Raw genomic sequence first — 18,049 nt, forward strand, 5'->3', positions numbered from 1 at the left:
GACACAGGAGTGACAGTGGCAGAGCAGAGACACTGAGGACGTGTCAAACAGGTTAAGCAAACAATATGAGGAAAAGAAAATGTGGCTTGTGTCTCCATTGAGTTCTTTTTTTTTTTTTTAAATCCTAAAGCTGGTGAGATAATATGATGTAGAGATTTGACTTCTGATTTATTAAATGGACTCTTTCTGATGTAATAAAACGAAATGTGATTAATTATCTTAAAGTCTGATGAGATTCATTTGTTTGTAAGTATTTTTGGGCCAAACATTTTCAATTAATAGAATCAATTATTCCGGTCCGACAGCTTCCGATCTATCACACGTGAGGGCTTGCTGCTTCTCTTCCCTCTGTTGTGTTGTTTATTTCGTGGCCTACTTTTCATCTCGTCTTCAGAGTTCCAACTGAACAGTCACAGCAGCTCTGGTCACAGCTTCTCAGCTCGATCCCAACAGAGCCTTGAACATGGCAACTGAGAAAACTTCCTCCACTGTTGTCTGCTCTATGCTTCACCACACTTACTGGACAGATTCTACAATTTATGGATTTCCAATCTTTAGGGCGCTTAAAAAAAATCTCCCAGTATAACTGTACTTTTTTTAAATTGAATTAAATTGAATAAATTATTTTTGAAATACAGACTTTATTTCTGGAGCTTCTACTATGTATTCAGTTGGTGTTACTAATGTAAGAGTGGCATCACATTAGGTTTCACCAGGCCTCACCAAACCTGTAGGTAATTACACAAACATCATATCGATGTTTGGTGACACAAGCTGGACACACACAGACACAAACCTCAAGCTGCTGTCGGAGGCTGAACGCCTCTCCTGTCAGCATGTCTTTTTCTCGGGCCAGTTTCTCCCTCAGGGTCTTCTCCCTCTGCACCTCCTCCTGGGCTCCACTCAGCTCGCTGTCGAACCTGCACACAGACACACACGCTCGGTCACACACGCCGCTGAACCACGCTGTCTAAACACTCTAATGATACACACCCACTGCCGATCTGAGGAGAGATGATTTGAGAAGGGAAAAATTCAAAAGTGAGAAAAAGGAGTGTATGAACTGTGCGCACTCGCCAACACACGGCAACGTGCGGCTAAAGAACATGTCCCTGGACACACACACGCACACACGCAGTCAAGCAGCAGAACAAATGACCTGCAGACTTGTCTGTACAATTATTGTTACTATAGCAACACAGCTGGACCCCACTCAGTCTGTGGGAATACGTGCGAACAAAGCATCATATCTATGTGCAGTCACATATGACTGTGTGTGTGTGTGTGTGTGTGTGTGTGTGTGTGTGTGTGTGTGTGTGCACTGACTTTCTCTGCTTCTTCTCCAGGTCGTGGTTGCGGCTCTGCTGGCCCTCCAGGTGAAGTTTGGTGTCCTGCAGTTCGGCCGTCAGTCGCTGGGTCTTTTTCTTCAGCTGCTGGATGTTTCGCTGGGACTCCTCGTTGTCGGCCTGCAGGTCGCTGATCTGCACAATCGCACAGAAACACACACAAAAGAAAAATGAAGGTGATCTGGGAGCCGTGAAAGCGTGAACACAGTTTCAGGCGGATGGATTTAATAAGATGTTGATGAAAATGAATGAATTCTGCATCAGATAAAAAGAAAAGGTTTGGAGATGTGATAAGAGATGATTAAATAAAACATTTAAAAAAGAAGTTGTGTGTCAGTGAAACTCTCCAATGTGTCCACCCACCCTCCTCTCCAGCTGCCGCTTGTTCTGCTGCTCCACCTCCAGCTTGTCGTCGAACTCCTGCTGCAGTCTCTTCTTTGTGAACTCAATCTCTCGGATGGCTCGCTCATACTTCAACCTCCATTCTCCTCCTGTCACATCAGCACATTCACAGCCTGCTTCAGCTTCCTTTGGTTCATATCTCGATTTATTGCAATAATATGCATTTTACAACGGGAAAATATATCTGGAGGAGATGATGATCATTTTCTACTAATACTAATACTTACTCTAAAGTCTACATAATATGACGCTGCATCATTTGCTGCTTAGTCAGTGCAAAGGAAGTAGAGCTACAGAATTATGGCTCAGGATATGAACTAAGGCTGCAATTTGTGGAAAAAGGAATTTTTTTAAAAACATATTTATACATAAAGATAACTCACAACCCACAGTGGGCCTATGTAAACTATAAATCCTATTAGGCTATTTCTTGCTGCTTTAAAAGTGACATTTAATGAATAATTATGAACTTAAAATGAACAATTGTGCACTGCATCAGCAGGAATATTTAAATCAATTTATAATAATAAATTAATCAGCAGAGGCAGGGATATATAGACCAGAGGAAGAGTATGTGTGGGTGTGTGTGTCTGACCTGTGTCGTCATCATCCATCTCTCCGTTGAGCTCAGAAGCCCTGATGAGTCGAGCCTCCATCACCTCCATCTCTATCGACTCCATCTGTTTCTTCGTGCTGTCAAACTTGGTCTGATGGATAAGAGAAGAGGAAGCGGTTTCAATTTCAATGTGAATACATCTGTTTCTATAGATTAACCAAGAAATCTGGACCAGAGTAATTCTAACAGGGGAGCACAGAGGACTCAGGGCTTTGATTTGAGAGAAAAAGCTGAATTGATTGAATTTCCGAACACTAATAATAATATAATTTTAAGTCAATCATGACAAAATGTATGGTATTCAAGTATTTTGGCAGGTGTAGGAAATGTTGAACAATTTTATTGCATATCAAACCATCAAAGGGCTTGATTTTTTATACATTTAAAACCTTAGTGTTCTGTGCTCAGTCTCACAGCTCCCACTCACCCACAGACTCCCTTGTGTTGTAGTTTACACTGATTAAATTGACATGTGAACACATTAGTCTACTCTCACTCCATGAAGACAAGTTTTTGAATGTTTTTTTTTTGCAAATTGATCTCACATTCATAAACACGTCAGGGAATCTGTATTCTCGTGCTGTCAGGGGTCTTTTAAGTATCATTTGGTAAACTCCAAGCAGGCAACGATAAATTCTAGACTCAAAAGTGGCTTTTCTCTAACAACTCGCCATAAAGGCCTGATTGATGGAGTACTGCTGAGATAGTTATCCTTCCAGCAGATTCTCACTTCTCTGAAGAAAAACTTCTTAAGCTCTGTTGAAAGTGACTGCTGGGTTCACTTCCGTCAGTGATGAGGATGGCTGATCTTTTTTTTGGGGGGGGGGGGGGATTTTTAGCTTTATTTTGCAAGTTTGTCCTTAAAACAAAATAAATCTCACAATAATAGGCCTTGATTTGCTTGAGGGGGGAGACGGCTTGCCAGCTTTATCTGTCCTGAGGTGATTCAAGCTCGATTTGTCAGTGAGTAACCTCCTAACTTTTCCTGAGATTTATTCATCATTAGTAGATTCCTTGATGCAATCACTGGTAATATTACTTTGTTTGAATGGCTTCCAACTGAGACTTGATTCTTCATTTCATTTCCAGTTGTTATCCCTGTTTTGTGAGAGATTTTATAATCATCAAAGTCTTTTTTTGAGTCTTCAAAAGACTTTTCTTCAAATAAAGGACTTCTTTCATCATTTCATTTCAATATTTTCCTTATGATCAACACATCGTCTTTTTGCTGATCCAATAACTATGGATTGGTCATATAGCAACCGAGTTCTCCTGAACAGTATTTGAAGCTTACAGTCGCACACCACAGCTTTTACAGGAAACAAAAATCAAGCTATAGGGACTGATGGTCAAAGCTCTTTCCTTCAGGACAGCAGATCCACGGTGCCACTAAATAACTGTAATATAAACAAGCTTAAAGAAAAATAAAGAGTTTTCGCAGGCCTGTCTCTCAGTCCTACTCAAAAGCCAGAAGCTGTTTAGATGGGATTCACAGTCTCGAATAAAACCATAGGTTAATATTTTTCAGCAACAGCAAATTCAAAAACTATGCAGGATTTTCAAGTTTTGAAGTGATAGAGCTTGACACTACTGCTGCTGCAGCTCCCACTGGCTGCTCATGCCATGTTGCAGTTGATTGATTTGTGAGAGAAGCAGTACCCTCCTGCCTTTTCTGGCTGTTTTATTTTAAGAAACAGTTCAGAGTTAAGCTGCGAACTGTATGGAATCATGTCAAAGTCTGTTCTACTGAGTAAAGAAGCTGAACTTCATTTGGTGATCTCTAATAGACACTCCTGAGTCTTCAATACTTTTTATCCAACAAGTCTAATAGGGCAGAAAGAAAGCCAGATTAATTATCTTCAGATAATGTTATCAGATGACAAAGCAGCTTACATGCAAACTTGCTCATTATGAGAAAAGACGAGACGCAGAGACAAGCTAACAACAAGCCTCGACGGCGTAGCATTAAAACCAGTGGTCAGTCATTAGGGCCAAAATATTAATCTGCACCTCAAAGACTGAAAGAAAGAGGGACAGTGGATCAGGGAGAGACGATTCTCTGGCCTCACCGTCTCAACCAGTGACTGCTCAAGTTTTTGCCCATCAATACTCTACAGTGTTCCGTAAGCTATACTAGAGGACGACATGTCTGGGAACCTGGGAGACACCACACACTGCGATGGCCAAATCCAATGTGGTATCAAAGAGACAACAACCTGTGTCCAGGCATTAATAGGAATGCAGATAATCACAACACAGGTCCATTCTAGCTCAGCATGCAATTTGTATTCCTCTGTATGAACACCCAGATGGTCCCATTGTGCCTCGCTCTCAGACAAATACAGGAAAAAAAAAGGACAAATAGATCTTAGATCATAGATTTCTAAAAGGCAGGCCACTTCCAGGCTGCCCCTTCGTATGGCTATTCAAGCAGTCAGTGGAAGAATCTATTCCAACGCCCCCCGAATGAAAATATCGAAAAAAATCCTGTCAAAAAGATGTCAAATAGTGAACTAAATGGAACAAGAGAGCAGGGGGGAGGATAGCGGTCCCGACAGTATGATTCCAAAATTACACCTGTCACAGATTGTGTGTGAGTGTGTGTGGAGAGTGCAAGAGACGAGAATGCCGCGTAAAACAGGGTAACAGACTGCGTCCATGTATTCACGAAGGTCATTCAGTGTCACTGCTGGAGGTGTTTGTGCAACAGCTGATCTAATGTCTTGGTAAATTATATATGAAGTTTGACTAAATTCACATGTGAGTCAACGGTTGCTGTGATCATTTGTCTTTTACATAATGGCTGTGAAGTGATCACTTAATAGAGGGACTGCACTGTAAAAGATGGGGGGCACCAACCTGCAAATGGAGACGTATTAATCCACGTTTATATTCGGCAAGAAAATTCAATTAATTCAGTAAAACAGTGATTACAGGGTTCATATATTTGTTTGAGGTGGTGGGTTAATGCCAAAGGGCCATTGTCTATAAGTAGTAACAGAGGTGTGGACAGTTTCAGTCATACATGTACATGTTCTGTTGTCATCACACGGCCACACAGTTGTCCCTCATTATGTTCATGCATCTGAGTGGGTGGATACATAACAAACCATTTGAGAGTTTTATTGTTTTGTTATTTTATTGGAGTTGAGCTCCAACAGGAATTCAAACTCAAGTCCTCTGCTCCTCGGTCTTAATGCTCAATACAGTCAAGCTAACACATCATACCAGTGTGGCAACCCGAGTGTTGATTGCCTTTTGAGGGTCTGTGGTTGTGATTGCAAGGAAAACTAAATTGAAATGCCCCTTGGCAAAATTGGAATTTGGTGGTGTGTGTGTGTGTGTGTGTGTGTGTGGTATGTGTGTGTCTCTACCTGCAGGTCCTTCATGTCCCTCTCCAGACGCAGTCTCTCAGAAGTTTCAGACTCCAGCAGCTGGGAGGCAGACTCCCCGGTGTTCCGCTCATCAGCCAGCTCTGACGACAGCTCTGTGATCTGATGCAACACAAACACACACACACGCAGAAAGTACATTTTTATTAGTATTCATTTGAAAATGTTGTATTTTTTTTCTTTGTATTTGTTCATAGCAAATGTTTTTTTAATTGTACATGGTCCCTTTCATAGATAATAAAGGAAATATTTTTATACAATGCATTTTTCTTTTTTAATTTTTACTTTACTGTCAAATTCAAACATAATTCTCTGGCATGAGCTAAATTATCCTCTGTGTACACTTCTGTATAGCTTCTGCTTTTACCCGGCTCTCAAGACGGTCGCTGTTGAGTCTCAGCTCATTCCTCTCCTTCTCAACCCTCTCCAGCTTCTGCTTCAGCTGCTGGATCTCTTCCTGAGGGTGAACACACACACATTACAGCCAGGCATGCATGTTTGTCAGGGCACAGCAGATGAAGTGAGTCAATCACCATATAAACTAAATTAAAACATGAGGGTGTTCTTATTTGTGTTAAATTCTAGAGTATGGGTGTTGCCTTCGATAGGCCCTATCTTACTGTTACCTCTGAAATCTCTCTTGAAAGATATGATGCAGTCTGACTGATCAAATTTATTTATCAAACAAATACTCTGGTGAAATCCTTGTTTTACAGTCGGAGTGGTCAAAATTCCAAAGACGAGAATGAAATTATTCAATATTTTCAAGGACATTCTGGTTTTTATATAAACCTTCAAAAATCCATCAGTTTAACATTCCTCCAGAAACATGTTTGTGATTTCCCATTTCAGTGCGAGTGATTCTAACAAAAAGCAACAATTTTTCAAAATAGACTGTGTGTGTGCATGGTTTTATTATTTCACTACCTTTGCGGCAAAAACTGGGAGCCCACTATACTTGTAGGGACCAAAATGCCCGAGCCCAAAGTTGGTTTTAGGGTTGGGGCATTGTTATGGTTAAGGGTAGGGAAATGACCGTCAGTGGTGTGTGTGTGTGTGTGTGCATACGTACGTCCTTCCCACGGATCTGTTCCTCAGTGAGCTGCACCTCTATCAGCGGTCTGACGGTGGTGAAGAGCTTCCACCATGGCCAGTGTTTCACACCACGATTCTTCTTTATGTTCTTCTGGATGCAGCGGATGGCCAAATCCTGGATCTGTCAAAACAGACACAGACACAGACACAACAATATTAGAAGAACACAGAATTGAATATTGTGTGAATAGCTGTAACCAAACCAACATTGCTGGTTTCCCCCATTTGCTAAAGTGTCTATAGAAACAAAAATAGGTCTGTGATATCAGACCATGACGGAATATTTCTTTCTAACTCTAACCCTACATAGCCTCAAATCAAAAAAATGTGATTCAGGTCAATAACTAAAATAGATTTATATGAAAAAGAAAGTGTGTGACACATTGTGAAAAGAGATTTGTAATGTGTCCTTGGTGAAGCGCTCAGTTTCCAGCTCCCTCTGCAGAACGTCAGCATGGTGCAAAGTCTGCACTGCACAGAAGACCACAAGACACGGAGCCACAGCTGTTTGCCGTGCAAAAAGGGAAATTAACCCAATGTGGTGTAACTGCAGTAAATTGCCTGGGACTAATGAGAATGTTTTGCAGCAATCTTTAATATTCTCCATTAGTCAAGTCATTGTGAGCAAGTCTAAAGAATGCACCTTAACCTTCGTGTCTTTCTAAGGAAAAACAATGTTCAAATTTTTTTTTACAGTGTTTTATAGTGAGGTTCACGATATGAGCACCTCACAGATGTGCAGAGGCAGATTCTATACCATTACTGTATATCTCCCCTGTCTTCCTGTGTTATAAACCATCAATCACAAGCACAAGTATATTTTAAACCTCACAGAAAAATGGTCAGTGAAATGGTTTGATTCCGTCTATCAAAACCAAATGTTTGGGTGGGAACTCCAATGGGCTTTCTGCTGTGACATGAAACTTAAGATGACGGTTGAAAAAGTGGTGATGACAGACTGAGGTGGGACTTTTTCTTAGCACCCATTAGTGCAGCACGAGGTCACCACTGTTGTCCAGAACAGTGTCAGCTTAATGGTCTCTTTAAATCACCACCACGAGAGGCATGAGGACAAGTCAAAGTAGCTTCTCAGACCACGATGTATTGGCCGACTCTGTATATGACAGAGAAATGAATTAATGCAAAGTTCCCGACTCAGATAAGTAAGTGGAGGTAAGTGGATTTATTGTAGACACATTTTTTCATTTGCATTTTGAATATCTTTTGCTTGTTTTATTTATAAATGGGTTGACATGCTGTCCGAGCTCACTGTTTGTTCCAGGTTTACATGCTGCTCCATCAAAATAAGTTAAAATGAGAGACATGAACAAAGAGAGGACTCGTCAGCACACGCCAGCTCTTTATGATCACACATGATTCAGATTGTTCGGTCGTTTCATTCACTTTGTGCATCTATGCACTTGAGGTTTGAATGACGGATGTTTGTCAGACAGACTGTTCATGTTTCAAGCGCAAATCAAAGCATTTTCTCTAACTGCAGGTAATCTGGAAAGCCATTCATAACACACAACAGGGACAGATTGCTCTCTACAGTAAAGCCTGGCATGACTGGGAAATCCTGATTGTAGAAATCAGAGAACGTTCTACAGGATTTTTTTCCCCCCACAGAAAAAATGTGTAACTAAAAATGTCTGTGTCCGTTTCCATGTTTAGGTGATTAGGAACGACACAGTTACCGGAGCTGGATTAGGGAACTTGAGCATGTGGTTCAGTGAGTGGTTTCAAAGCAGAGAGCTGACAGAGGGCATCGGGAGGAGGTCTGTGCAGCAGCAGTGTGGCAGGGTTTAAGGACCCATCAGGAGCTTTGAAGAGCAGCTCCTTCTGGCCCATTTCACTCTCAACTGTCATCTGAACACTTAAAATGTGTTCAGGTCTGATTACAGCACTCGTTCTGACCCGAACAAAAATCCTTCTCCCTTCAAGCTACCACTCAGCAAAAACAGGGCAACTCAAGAAAGACTTAAACCTAATTTTAGGTTCAGTCTCATTTTTTCCCCTTGATAAAGAACCTTGTTAAAAAAGCAATTATAATATTCAACTATTTGTTGTCAGCTACATCTAACAAAAGAAGAAGTTTGGAGGTCAGTCTCATGAGGTAAAAATAGAAATAGCACTACAAATATTCACAGCAGGACAGTCCTACGCTTGTTTCTGCTGCTCCTTAAGAAAAATGACATATGTTCTGAACATCCAGCTCCTGGTGTTGCTCCTCTCTCTCAGTGAGTGAATTTACTTGCACACACACACAAAAAAAAAATCCAGGTTACTCAGGTAATTGGAGAACGTGTTTCCATGCACTGTGGTAACCTGGTTACCGGTTTCTGTCTTAGGGAAACTATTTAATTAGATTCAATGTTGACTGGCTTTCGGTGGAATCCCCCATGCTCCTCCACTCTCAACTGTTCCCCCACGAGAACAAAGAGACAGAGAGAGAGAGAGGAGAGAGGAGAGACAGACTGCAGGGCCTTAAAGCAGCCGGCAGATCTCTTTCTATTTGTCTATTCCCGCATGGCGAGGCACAGTCTATCTTTCTCCAAGCTTTGCTTCCTTTCTCCTCTTTCTTCATTCTCCTTCTCATTTATTTCCTGGAGTGCTTTGAATGCTGCTCCCCTGGTAGGGGAGGGGTGGGGTGGGGGGGGTACTTGGAAAGAAAAGGGGTTGGTTCCCTAGAGCAGGCAAACAGACTAGATGGAGGAACAAACTAATTGAATTTGTGTTGTGGTGATAAAAAAGATGGTCCAAGCTTATTTAAAACTACCTCTCTATGTGGACGTTTATTATGAAAAAAGTAAGAGTCAGCACAAAACAAATTAAAGTTTTAATCTTTGAGTCCAGTAACTGTTTAGAAAGATGGACCAATACCAGTGATGATGTGATTTAAACAAAAACATTTCAACGGCAGGATTGATGTGCTATGTCCTGCCTCCTGCCGGCTCCACTCAGGTGCCACTCTTCACCTGAACGCTCCGGACATCATTCTGTTTTTGTGAACACATCTGACCTTGGTCGTCTCTGGAGAACTGCTACTTTAAAGTAAAAAGAAGAGTTCATGTCTGGAAACAGCTCTGGTTTAATCCAGACATCATCTGCGAACTGGGAGGTAGTGGGGTTTAAAGCCTCGACTGCAGCTAGCCAGCATTTTGGCTTCACTTTTGGAAGCTATCATATCATCCATCTTTGCAAACCGACGTTGTATCGGTCCAAATGGGACAAACCCTCTCAACAACAGGGTAGATTCATACGGATCAACTTTTTTTCGCGAATTGGCAAAGAGTCAAGGGAATTTTCCAAGTGCTATTATCAGCCGCTGTTTTGGCAGAACAATTCAGAATAAAAAAAGTCTAGACATTACAGACAATATCTGGCATACAGGAATAATGGGATGAACATATTTTTAGCTGCCAGGCTCCTGTCTTCACAGCATTAGTCAAATGAAAAAGATGACGGAGTACAAAGGGACATTTGAAGAATGCAGATGCACTAAGACTACTCCGTCCACTAATATTTGATCTCAGAGATGTCTAATTCGTTTCAAATTGTTCACTGTTCAAAACAAAATATTTCTAGTAAGATAAAATATAAATTTGCTTCATTGTAGAAATGTGCCCAGTGCTCTTTGCCCTGCAACTCAAATCAATCGGAACTTTTAAAGGAGTTAAGATAGACAATCACCCAAAATGCCAGGACTGACTAAGAGCATGAAATACTAGTTTTAAATGTTTGATGCACGATTAATGTTACTGGCAAAATTAATGTTAATTCCCTCCATAGCTTTGTGTAGTTACCAGAAACACAAATATCCTTTTCACAGGGTCTTTAAAAAACCCATGTGATGTCATCTGGCTTATCTCAAGTAAGAGACAGATTGCACATTTTGTTCTGCCAACATTACCAACTAGTTGCTTTCAGTGGTAACAGAGAAATAAACCAAATTCCAAGTGACATCAATTACAAGAGATTACTATTTACCACAAGAGATGAGGCTCAGACTGTGAGTCCTTCAGGGGAGACCTAGTCGTTAAGTGAAACCCAAATGCCCTTGAAAGGTAATTTTAGTTGACAGGCCTGAGCCCAGTGTGGCAAGAAAGAACAAACTGAAATGATAATGAGAGCAGGACAGGGACCTAAAGCACGCACGCACACACAAGAGCTGTGTACTGGATGAACTGTGTATTCGCAATAGAAAACCTCCGCGAGTAACATCAAAACTTCTGTAAAGTTCCACACACAGAAAGTCAACAGATCCCCACTGGCATCTTTAAGAGGCAGTCAGCGCACGGCAGCTGTGATTTCCACTTGTCAGGCTCACTCTTGTGAAACAACACACACACACACTCACAGGCACACAAACTGTGTGCAGAAAGAAGAAAATTGCAAAGTCGTCTACAAGGGTAACTTGTAAAGCATCCAAAAAGCTCATTTGGCTACAATGTAAATGCCTCTCCTTGGGTTTGAACTCATTTTCATTTCACTGTGAACCATCCAATAAAGCTGAAATGCCATCATGGTCTTCAGTAAACACATCAACAACGACAAAAGGCAGGTGCCCACCACCGCATCACGAAGTGCTACCCTTGATTTTTAGATCGGAAGCCAGTTGGGGATAGTGTCCTTGTTATTGCACTAGTGACTCCTGCTGGTCAGTCCAGACGACTGCTATGTCGATGGAGGGGTGATAATGAGTGAATTTTCATTTTCCGGTGAACTAGCCTCGTCTATGCTCAAATGCTAGGCAGGTTTACAGGAACAGCCTGAGCCTTTTGTCTGCACTCTGCCGTAATTGTGTTCATCTCCTGAAAGCCTACGTTTACAGTTGAAACTGATGAAACTTCAGCAATTGACGGGAGACTTTGTGAGTTGGTCAGAAACTACAGATCTATCTGTATGATGTCACTGAACCCAGACACAGGGACAAACTCTTCAGAGGTGCATCATCTCTCGATTCAGCGCTGCGTAGACGCGTGGCCAGTTAAAACTCTCTTTTAGTAGGTAAAGGTAACATAAACAAGCCTTTAAATATATAGCATGAACTTGGTGGGTGCTACAGGCCCTAAGAATCAGAAGAGGTGTGGACTAATCATTATCAAAGCTTGGAAATGACCCCAGCTGAAGCAGCCAGATCATGGAGTTAAATGTTCCCTGTAGATTTCTTCTCAACAGAATGTTTTCTTGTCACACTTTGGGTCAAATTAACACAAATTGCAGCACAAGCAGTTTGTGTACCCTCAGTGGTTTTTGGCAGACAGCTTGTAAACCAACCTCGTTTTGGAGCCAGCTGTCCTGCACACACGTCACATTTAAGATCGACCCACAGATTTTCAGTAATGTTTCATCAAATCTTGCTTTATTCACGCCCTGATAGAGCAGACAAGGCATTAATATCTTAACACACCTTGGGTGATGTTGGCCAAAGACCTCCATCTGAACTTCATCTGTCCACACCACTTTTTTTTCTGAAGCAACACTGGCTCATTCAGATGTCGCTTGGCTTTCAGATGATTCAAAGATTCAAGATTCAAAGATTTTTATTGTCAAATTCAGATTCTTCCACTGAGAACCTTTTAGCGTATCAATGTGTCAGACACGCCCTCTTGCAGGTCCTCTGCAGTCACATGGGCCCATGTGCAGACCTGCAGATTCAACTGAAAGTTTTTTTTGCACATCTTGTTTTGACCTCTACAGTTTCCCTCGACATTTCAGACTGTGGAAAATTTCAAGCTGGAGGAAATTCATGTCTGTTTTTTTTTTTTTAACAACCACCCCCTACTATGTAGGGATCAATTAGCTTTATCAGTCAGTTGCCTGGAGGTGTCCAGGGTTGCAGCGTGTTTCCGCAGGGTTTGAATTATCAGCTGTGGAATTTTTATTAGCTGACAAATTTTAATGACTGTTCCTGACCTGCCCCACACATCCTAATGTGTCACTTAAGGCTGTGTGACTTAATTGAGATCTTAATGAGTAGAAGGGGCAAACTCTTGCATATGCAACAACGAGATTTTTTTCTCCTAACAGTTTTCAGTGTATGTCTGCTGACGGAGTATTATTTACTTCGTATACTTAGTATAAAATTTGCCCAGGGGTGCACAAGCGTTTGCACAAAACTGCACAGATGCAGTAAAGAAGACACAGGCACTGTGGTAGACTGCCTCTAGAGAGAAGCAGCAGACTGGCAGCTCTCCGTCCATTCATTCAGGCCCGCTGTGGCAGACTGACAGCCGATCGCTGGGGAGCTGAGATCTGAGGCTCAGATTTGATGCGATGCTAAAGCAGGTAGGAGAACCTGGGGGCAGGTGGAGGTGACAAGGAAATGAGGTTGAAGCAGAAGCTCATCTCAGAGGAAATCATTTTACTACTGCCAGCTTTGTGCTCTCTTAAGATTTCACTGGTATTTTCCTAAGGACATTCACAGATATTAAGTATTCCCTAACAGTTAATTAAAAAATGTAAGTCCAAATGCCACAACAGCTGCAACTCTGCCTTACCTCCTAACATTACAGAGATATCATGAGACTATGACAATGAGCACTGTTAATTACCTTATCTACGTAGTGGGGAGAGCCGGGGGAAAGCCAATAAGGGCAATTATAATTTTTTTATAGTTTATTAGGCAGCCTCACAAATTACACATGAAATGACAAACACAGTTTTGAATAGCTATTACTCCAGTAAACACATTTTATTAAGCCAATTGTTTTTGTGGATTGAGGTTGTGTTTGGTATTGTGTGTCTGTGTATCTGATGTTTCCCCTAATATTCATGAAATGTACCATCACATAACACACAGTTTGAAATTGGTTCCAATGTCTGAATAGTATTTTAACATGTAACAATGAGGTTACAATGATGTATAAGTCAGAAACTGAAATTCCCTTCAGATGTGTTGATGGGATCAGTGCTTCAGTCTTACCTTCCTCTTCTTGAAGGCCTGTCGGGCGAGGTATCCCCTGCAGGCAGCCTGGAACAGAGAGATGTTCCTCCTGGTCTTAACGTCCCGCTGCTCCTCCAGCTTGGATAGAATCCCTGCTCTGAAGAAGATCTGCAGGACGAGAAGACAAGCTCAGACAACATGAACCTGAAAACATATTTCAGTAAGGAAACACCTTCTGTTGAGCTAAACAAAGACTTAACTGGACCCTCACATCCTGAGTAGTTTCATTTTTAACCTGCCTGAAATCGTTTGAAAGAGCGACATCTCCAAAGCTCCATGCAGGTTATCAGGTTATACAGCCCGCTGTGTTTGGTGTTTTCACTTTATTTATCATTCTTAACCTGGAATTGTTTGCATCTGGATCAGCCTCACATCCTGCTCCGCATGCTCTCACGATGACTCCCACACATTTCATGTCAATTTCCCCCATTTCTAAATTGTTCTCAGCGTGGCTCAGACTGGCACAGAGTTTCCATACAGGTGGGCACAAGTTGTTTTTTTATAAATCACAACTTTCGTGTGGGTTGGTGTCGAGCACCTCTTTCAGGCGCTGTTTTTTGTGAGGCCCCTTTTCATTTTAGTCCTGTCTGAAAGGTTTTGCTGTCTTTCATCTCTTTTGCTGACGATTTGGGCAGCTGAGCTACTTCCTGAATACCAATGAGGGACAATTTCATGCGGGGATGTGCTGACAACCTTGTAAAAACCTACGTCATTATACCTCCAACCACTTCTACATAATTTGTGTCTGGAGACAGGCACCTCAGCTCTGCTCCTCAGCCCCTGATTAGCTGGCAGCTCTTTGGAAGTAGATTCATTAAGCAGAGTTTGTGTGATGCTTTGTCCTTCAGAGGATGTGACTGTTCATTATTCTGACTCTTAATTTTCAAAACCGGCAGAGCAAAGGAGGAAGTCCGACTTGGAACATGGCCTGGAATTAAGATTGCTGTTTAAATGTCATGTGGACCTTGTGACTTCACCTCTTTTAAACAACGACCTACTCTGTAAGTGTTTTGAGAACCAGACTTTCACTTACACCTCCCAAATACTAGGTATTTCATAGCTCATACCGTCATAGCCCTGGTAGCTAACATTACTGAGGTGTGTGGTGAATCAGTTAAGTGTTAAAAACCCCTGGATTAGGAGGAACACAACATCAGGAGGTGATGTGAGCCTGCCTCCGTTTCCAGGGAGGAAGCTGATGCCTCCATGTTGCAAAATAAAGCAATTACTTTATATGTTTTGTTGAATTAGTAATAACTCTAGACCTTGGAAAGTTGGAATGAAAAGCAATCTTGAACCTAATCCACTCCATGTTTTACTGCATTTATGTCCAGGACAACAGGAAATGACCAGGTAACGATTCCTGATTTTGGATTTGAAAATGTATTTTGTTTTATTCTTGTATATAATTTCAAATGACACCCTGGTCTGGTAATGATGCGTAAGATATTCTGTTGAGTAAAATGTGTAATGACTAAGATACAAACAGTACATTAATATCTTTTATTTTGCCTCCCTCAACCAGTGTGATTCCACCAGCAGAAATAAATTCTCATCCCATGGGAAATGCTGCCGTGGGCAGATGATGTCAAGCCGGCCTGGGAGGAGAGGACACATCTGAGCTGAACTGCTGAGCTCCTTGGAGACTCATTTGTCATTGCAGGGACGGTTTAAATGATACCAGGCAGCGAGCCACATACAAGTTGGCAGCGAAGCACAGGGACATTTTGGCAAAGAGAGGTGGTGCACATTTCATATGTTATGGGTGACACTTTTATGTTAGCTGATAATCACCGCGACAATAAAACAAAGGTATAACAACAACTGAAAGGGTTGGTTGTTCCAATGTCATGTGTCCCTCTGGATGTTTTATCCGAAAACTGTAACTGCGGCTTCAACATGCAGCTTCTGAGCTCATTGCTACACCGACAGTAGAATCCTCTCTGATGACAGATGAGGGCATTCCTTGAAGTCCAAGCTAGGCACTAAGCTTGTTGTTTTGCACTATGAAATAACAGGATTGTCTCTGTCAAAGGTTGCACCACTGGAAAGTACATGGGATGGGTTTGAGGCTGGAACAGATTTGTTCGGAGCTAAGGTTTCACTGTGTCTGAAAATTCACAGTTCTAGTTCACAGAACGTCATTTGACCACGTGCAAAGGCAAAATTGTCTAAAACTAACATTGCTAAAAGTTTACCATGTAACTGGTTGGATGTAGCGTTAATTGTATGGTGTGAATTTCACCACACTAAATCCCATCGGGTATAAACTCTATGTAATTCTCCACTTTCGGCTAATTTATTCAAATGATTCTCACACTGCATGATGTACGTAGTTATAATCATGGTTTACAAAGAGAATAAGCAGCACAGCGTGTGGGTTGGTTGGACCTCTGTGTAACTTGTTGGCCTGATAACACAACATAAAACAAGACACTTCAAACATCGCTAACTTAATCTTAACTCGGGAAAATTAGCAGACCAAGAATAGTGTGACACACCAGCACACAGACAAGGTTAAACTCCCTACGTGCCTATGTGCCAGGAAACTTCTCATAATGACAGCTGAAGGCTCCCAGTGTTCTTTATTCCACAGACTTTTTACAGATCTAATTAACACAGCCATCAGCCTCAGTCTTTTTCCTTGTGATTAGCTGAGTTTTTTCTTTTTTTTTTTTTTTTTTTATCTCAAAGAGTTGGAGTTTGGCGGCGTCTGTCTGCTGCTCGGCAGAGGTCGCAGACACAGAGAGCCACAAAGATCGGCCCCTGCCCACGCAATGAGAAAGATTAGAAAACTAAATCGCACCAGGACCAGTGAAGGTGAGAACGGAAGTGTGAAGAGTTGTAACTGCGTAGGAACAAAACAACAATTATTTCTTGATATCCATCACGCCTTCTGCTTGAGAGGTAGGTGAAAGGAATGGAAAACGCTTTTTTAAATTATCTGTGGAAATGAGAGTGTCGCTGAGTGAAAAGACAACAGGACTTGAAGGCAACACAAAAGGATGTCAGTTTCCTGCAATGAACTGTCTCAGAGTCATAACAACTGAACAAAAGGTTGATTTCTGTTTTGAAACACTGAGAAAGTTTAATGGTCTACATTTGAAGATCTGTGCATCACTGCAGCTTCCTTTTGTTATAATCCAGTGTTAGTTTGTAATCCAGTATTTCAAATTAAAAGCCTACCCCACCACGGACGTGAGACGCTGTTTTCTTTAAGCCACTGGAAGGCTTTCAGTTAGATGTTGCATTAATTTAAATTTGTGCTGTCAAATTAACGGAATCATTTCACATTGAATGGCTGCGAGGGAAGACAGAATCTTCACATGGAAAATAAAGATAAACAAAGCAGGCACAACTGGAATAAATCATAATTAATCACTTTCTCTAATCTCTGCCTGTTTCAACAAACGGCTCCTGTCTGTAGTTGAGGTTAGAGAAGCTACGATATTGTGGTAACAACCCGTGTGTGTGTGTGTGTGTGTGTGTGTGTGTGTATAACAGTGTGATGCGTGTGTTGTGTATGTGACTCTACTCACCCTGCTCAGCCCCATGTGGTAGCTGCTCTTCTCAAGCTCCAAGGACTCAAGCAACTCCTGCACTGCCTGGAAACCAGCAAAACAAACATTCAGTCCACAGATAAACAAAAACAAGCCCGGTTTGTTCTGGGCCCTCGGACTTCTGCATGATCACATGGCCTGGTTGCCCAAAGGACGATAGCTTGGTGCCATAGCAACAAACACTATTCTCCCTGAGCACCAGCTTTTTACACACACACACAGACACACACAGACACACACAGACACACACGCCTCCCCTCGAACTGCCTCGAGGAAGCTGAAAGCACAAAACAAGTCGTACAGAGAAGCTTCTCAGGTCCCTTCTCTCTCAGGATTCGTCCGGTGTGTCAACCCAGCCTTTAGAAGACAAACCGCACACTGCAGCTGAACTCTGAGGTTTCCGAGGCTGACACTGGCATTAGTGACTGAGAATTCCGATATCTGGTAGTCGGTGATAATATTTATAGTATTTGCCTAAAAGAAGAAAAAGATGAATACTCAAACCCCTGAAGTTACTATATTCCACAAGAGGGAAGTGTTGAATTTCGATTTTTGCAGCAGTAGCAAGTCTGAAAATGTGAAGTTTCTCCTACGGCCATGAGATATTTAAATTTTAAGATTTGGTGACACCAAGCAAATGTGTTTATCTAATTCAAGTCCATTCATATTAATATGAGCACAGACCACTG

The 18,049-nt window shown here is 41.7% G+C and overlaps 1 protein-coding gene across 17 annotated transcripts in view; it reads right to left on the bottom strand.

Annotated features, from left to right (window-relative positions):
* myo18ab (myosin XVIIIA b) overlaps window positions 1-18,049 on the bottom strand; it is a 95,320-nt gene that overhangs the window by 26,784 nt on the left and 50,487 nt on the right. For all 17 annotated transcript variants that reach the window (XM_069534568.1, XM_069534569.1, XM_069534567.1 and 14 more), the window contains 9 exons: window positions 17,340-17,405; window positions 13,780-13,908; window positions 6,829-6,972; window positions 6,124-6,213; window positions 5,739-5,858; window positions 2,344-2,455; window positions 1,710-1,837; window positions 1,327-1,481; window positions 797-920 (listed from right to left, as the gene is read on the bottom strand). In XM_069534568.1, coding sequence (XP_069390669.1) covers window positions 797-920; window positions 1,327-1,481; window positions 1,710-1,837; window positions 2,344-2,455; window positions 5,739-5,858; window positions 6,124-6,213; window positions 6,829-6,972; window positions 13,780-13,908; window positions 17,340-17,405 — 1,068 coding nt within the window. The remainder of the gene's footprint in view (window positions 1-796; window positions 921-1,326; window positions 1,482-1,709; window positions 1,838-2,343; window positions 2,456-5,738; window positions 5,859-6,123; window positions 6,214-6,828; window positions 6,973-13,779; window positions 13,909-17,339; window positions 17,406-18,049) is intronic.

The sequence above is a fragment of the Paralichthys olivaceus genome, chromosome 11 (genome assembly GCF_024713975.1).
Source record: "Paralichthys olivaceus isolate ysfri-2021 chromosome 11, ASM2471397v2, whole genome shotgun sequence".
Classification (NCBI taxonomy): Eukaryota; Metazoa; Chordata; class Actinopteri; order Pleuronectiformes; family Paralichthyidae; genus Paralichthys; species Paralichthys olivaceus.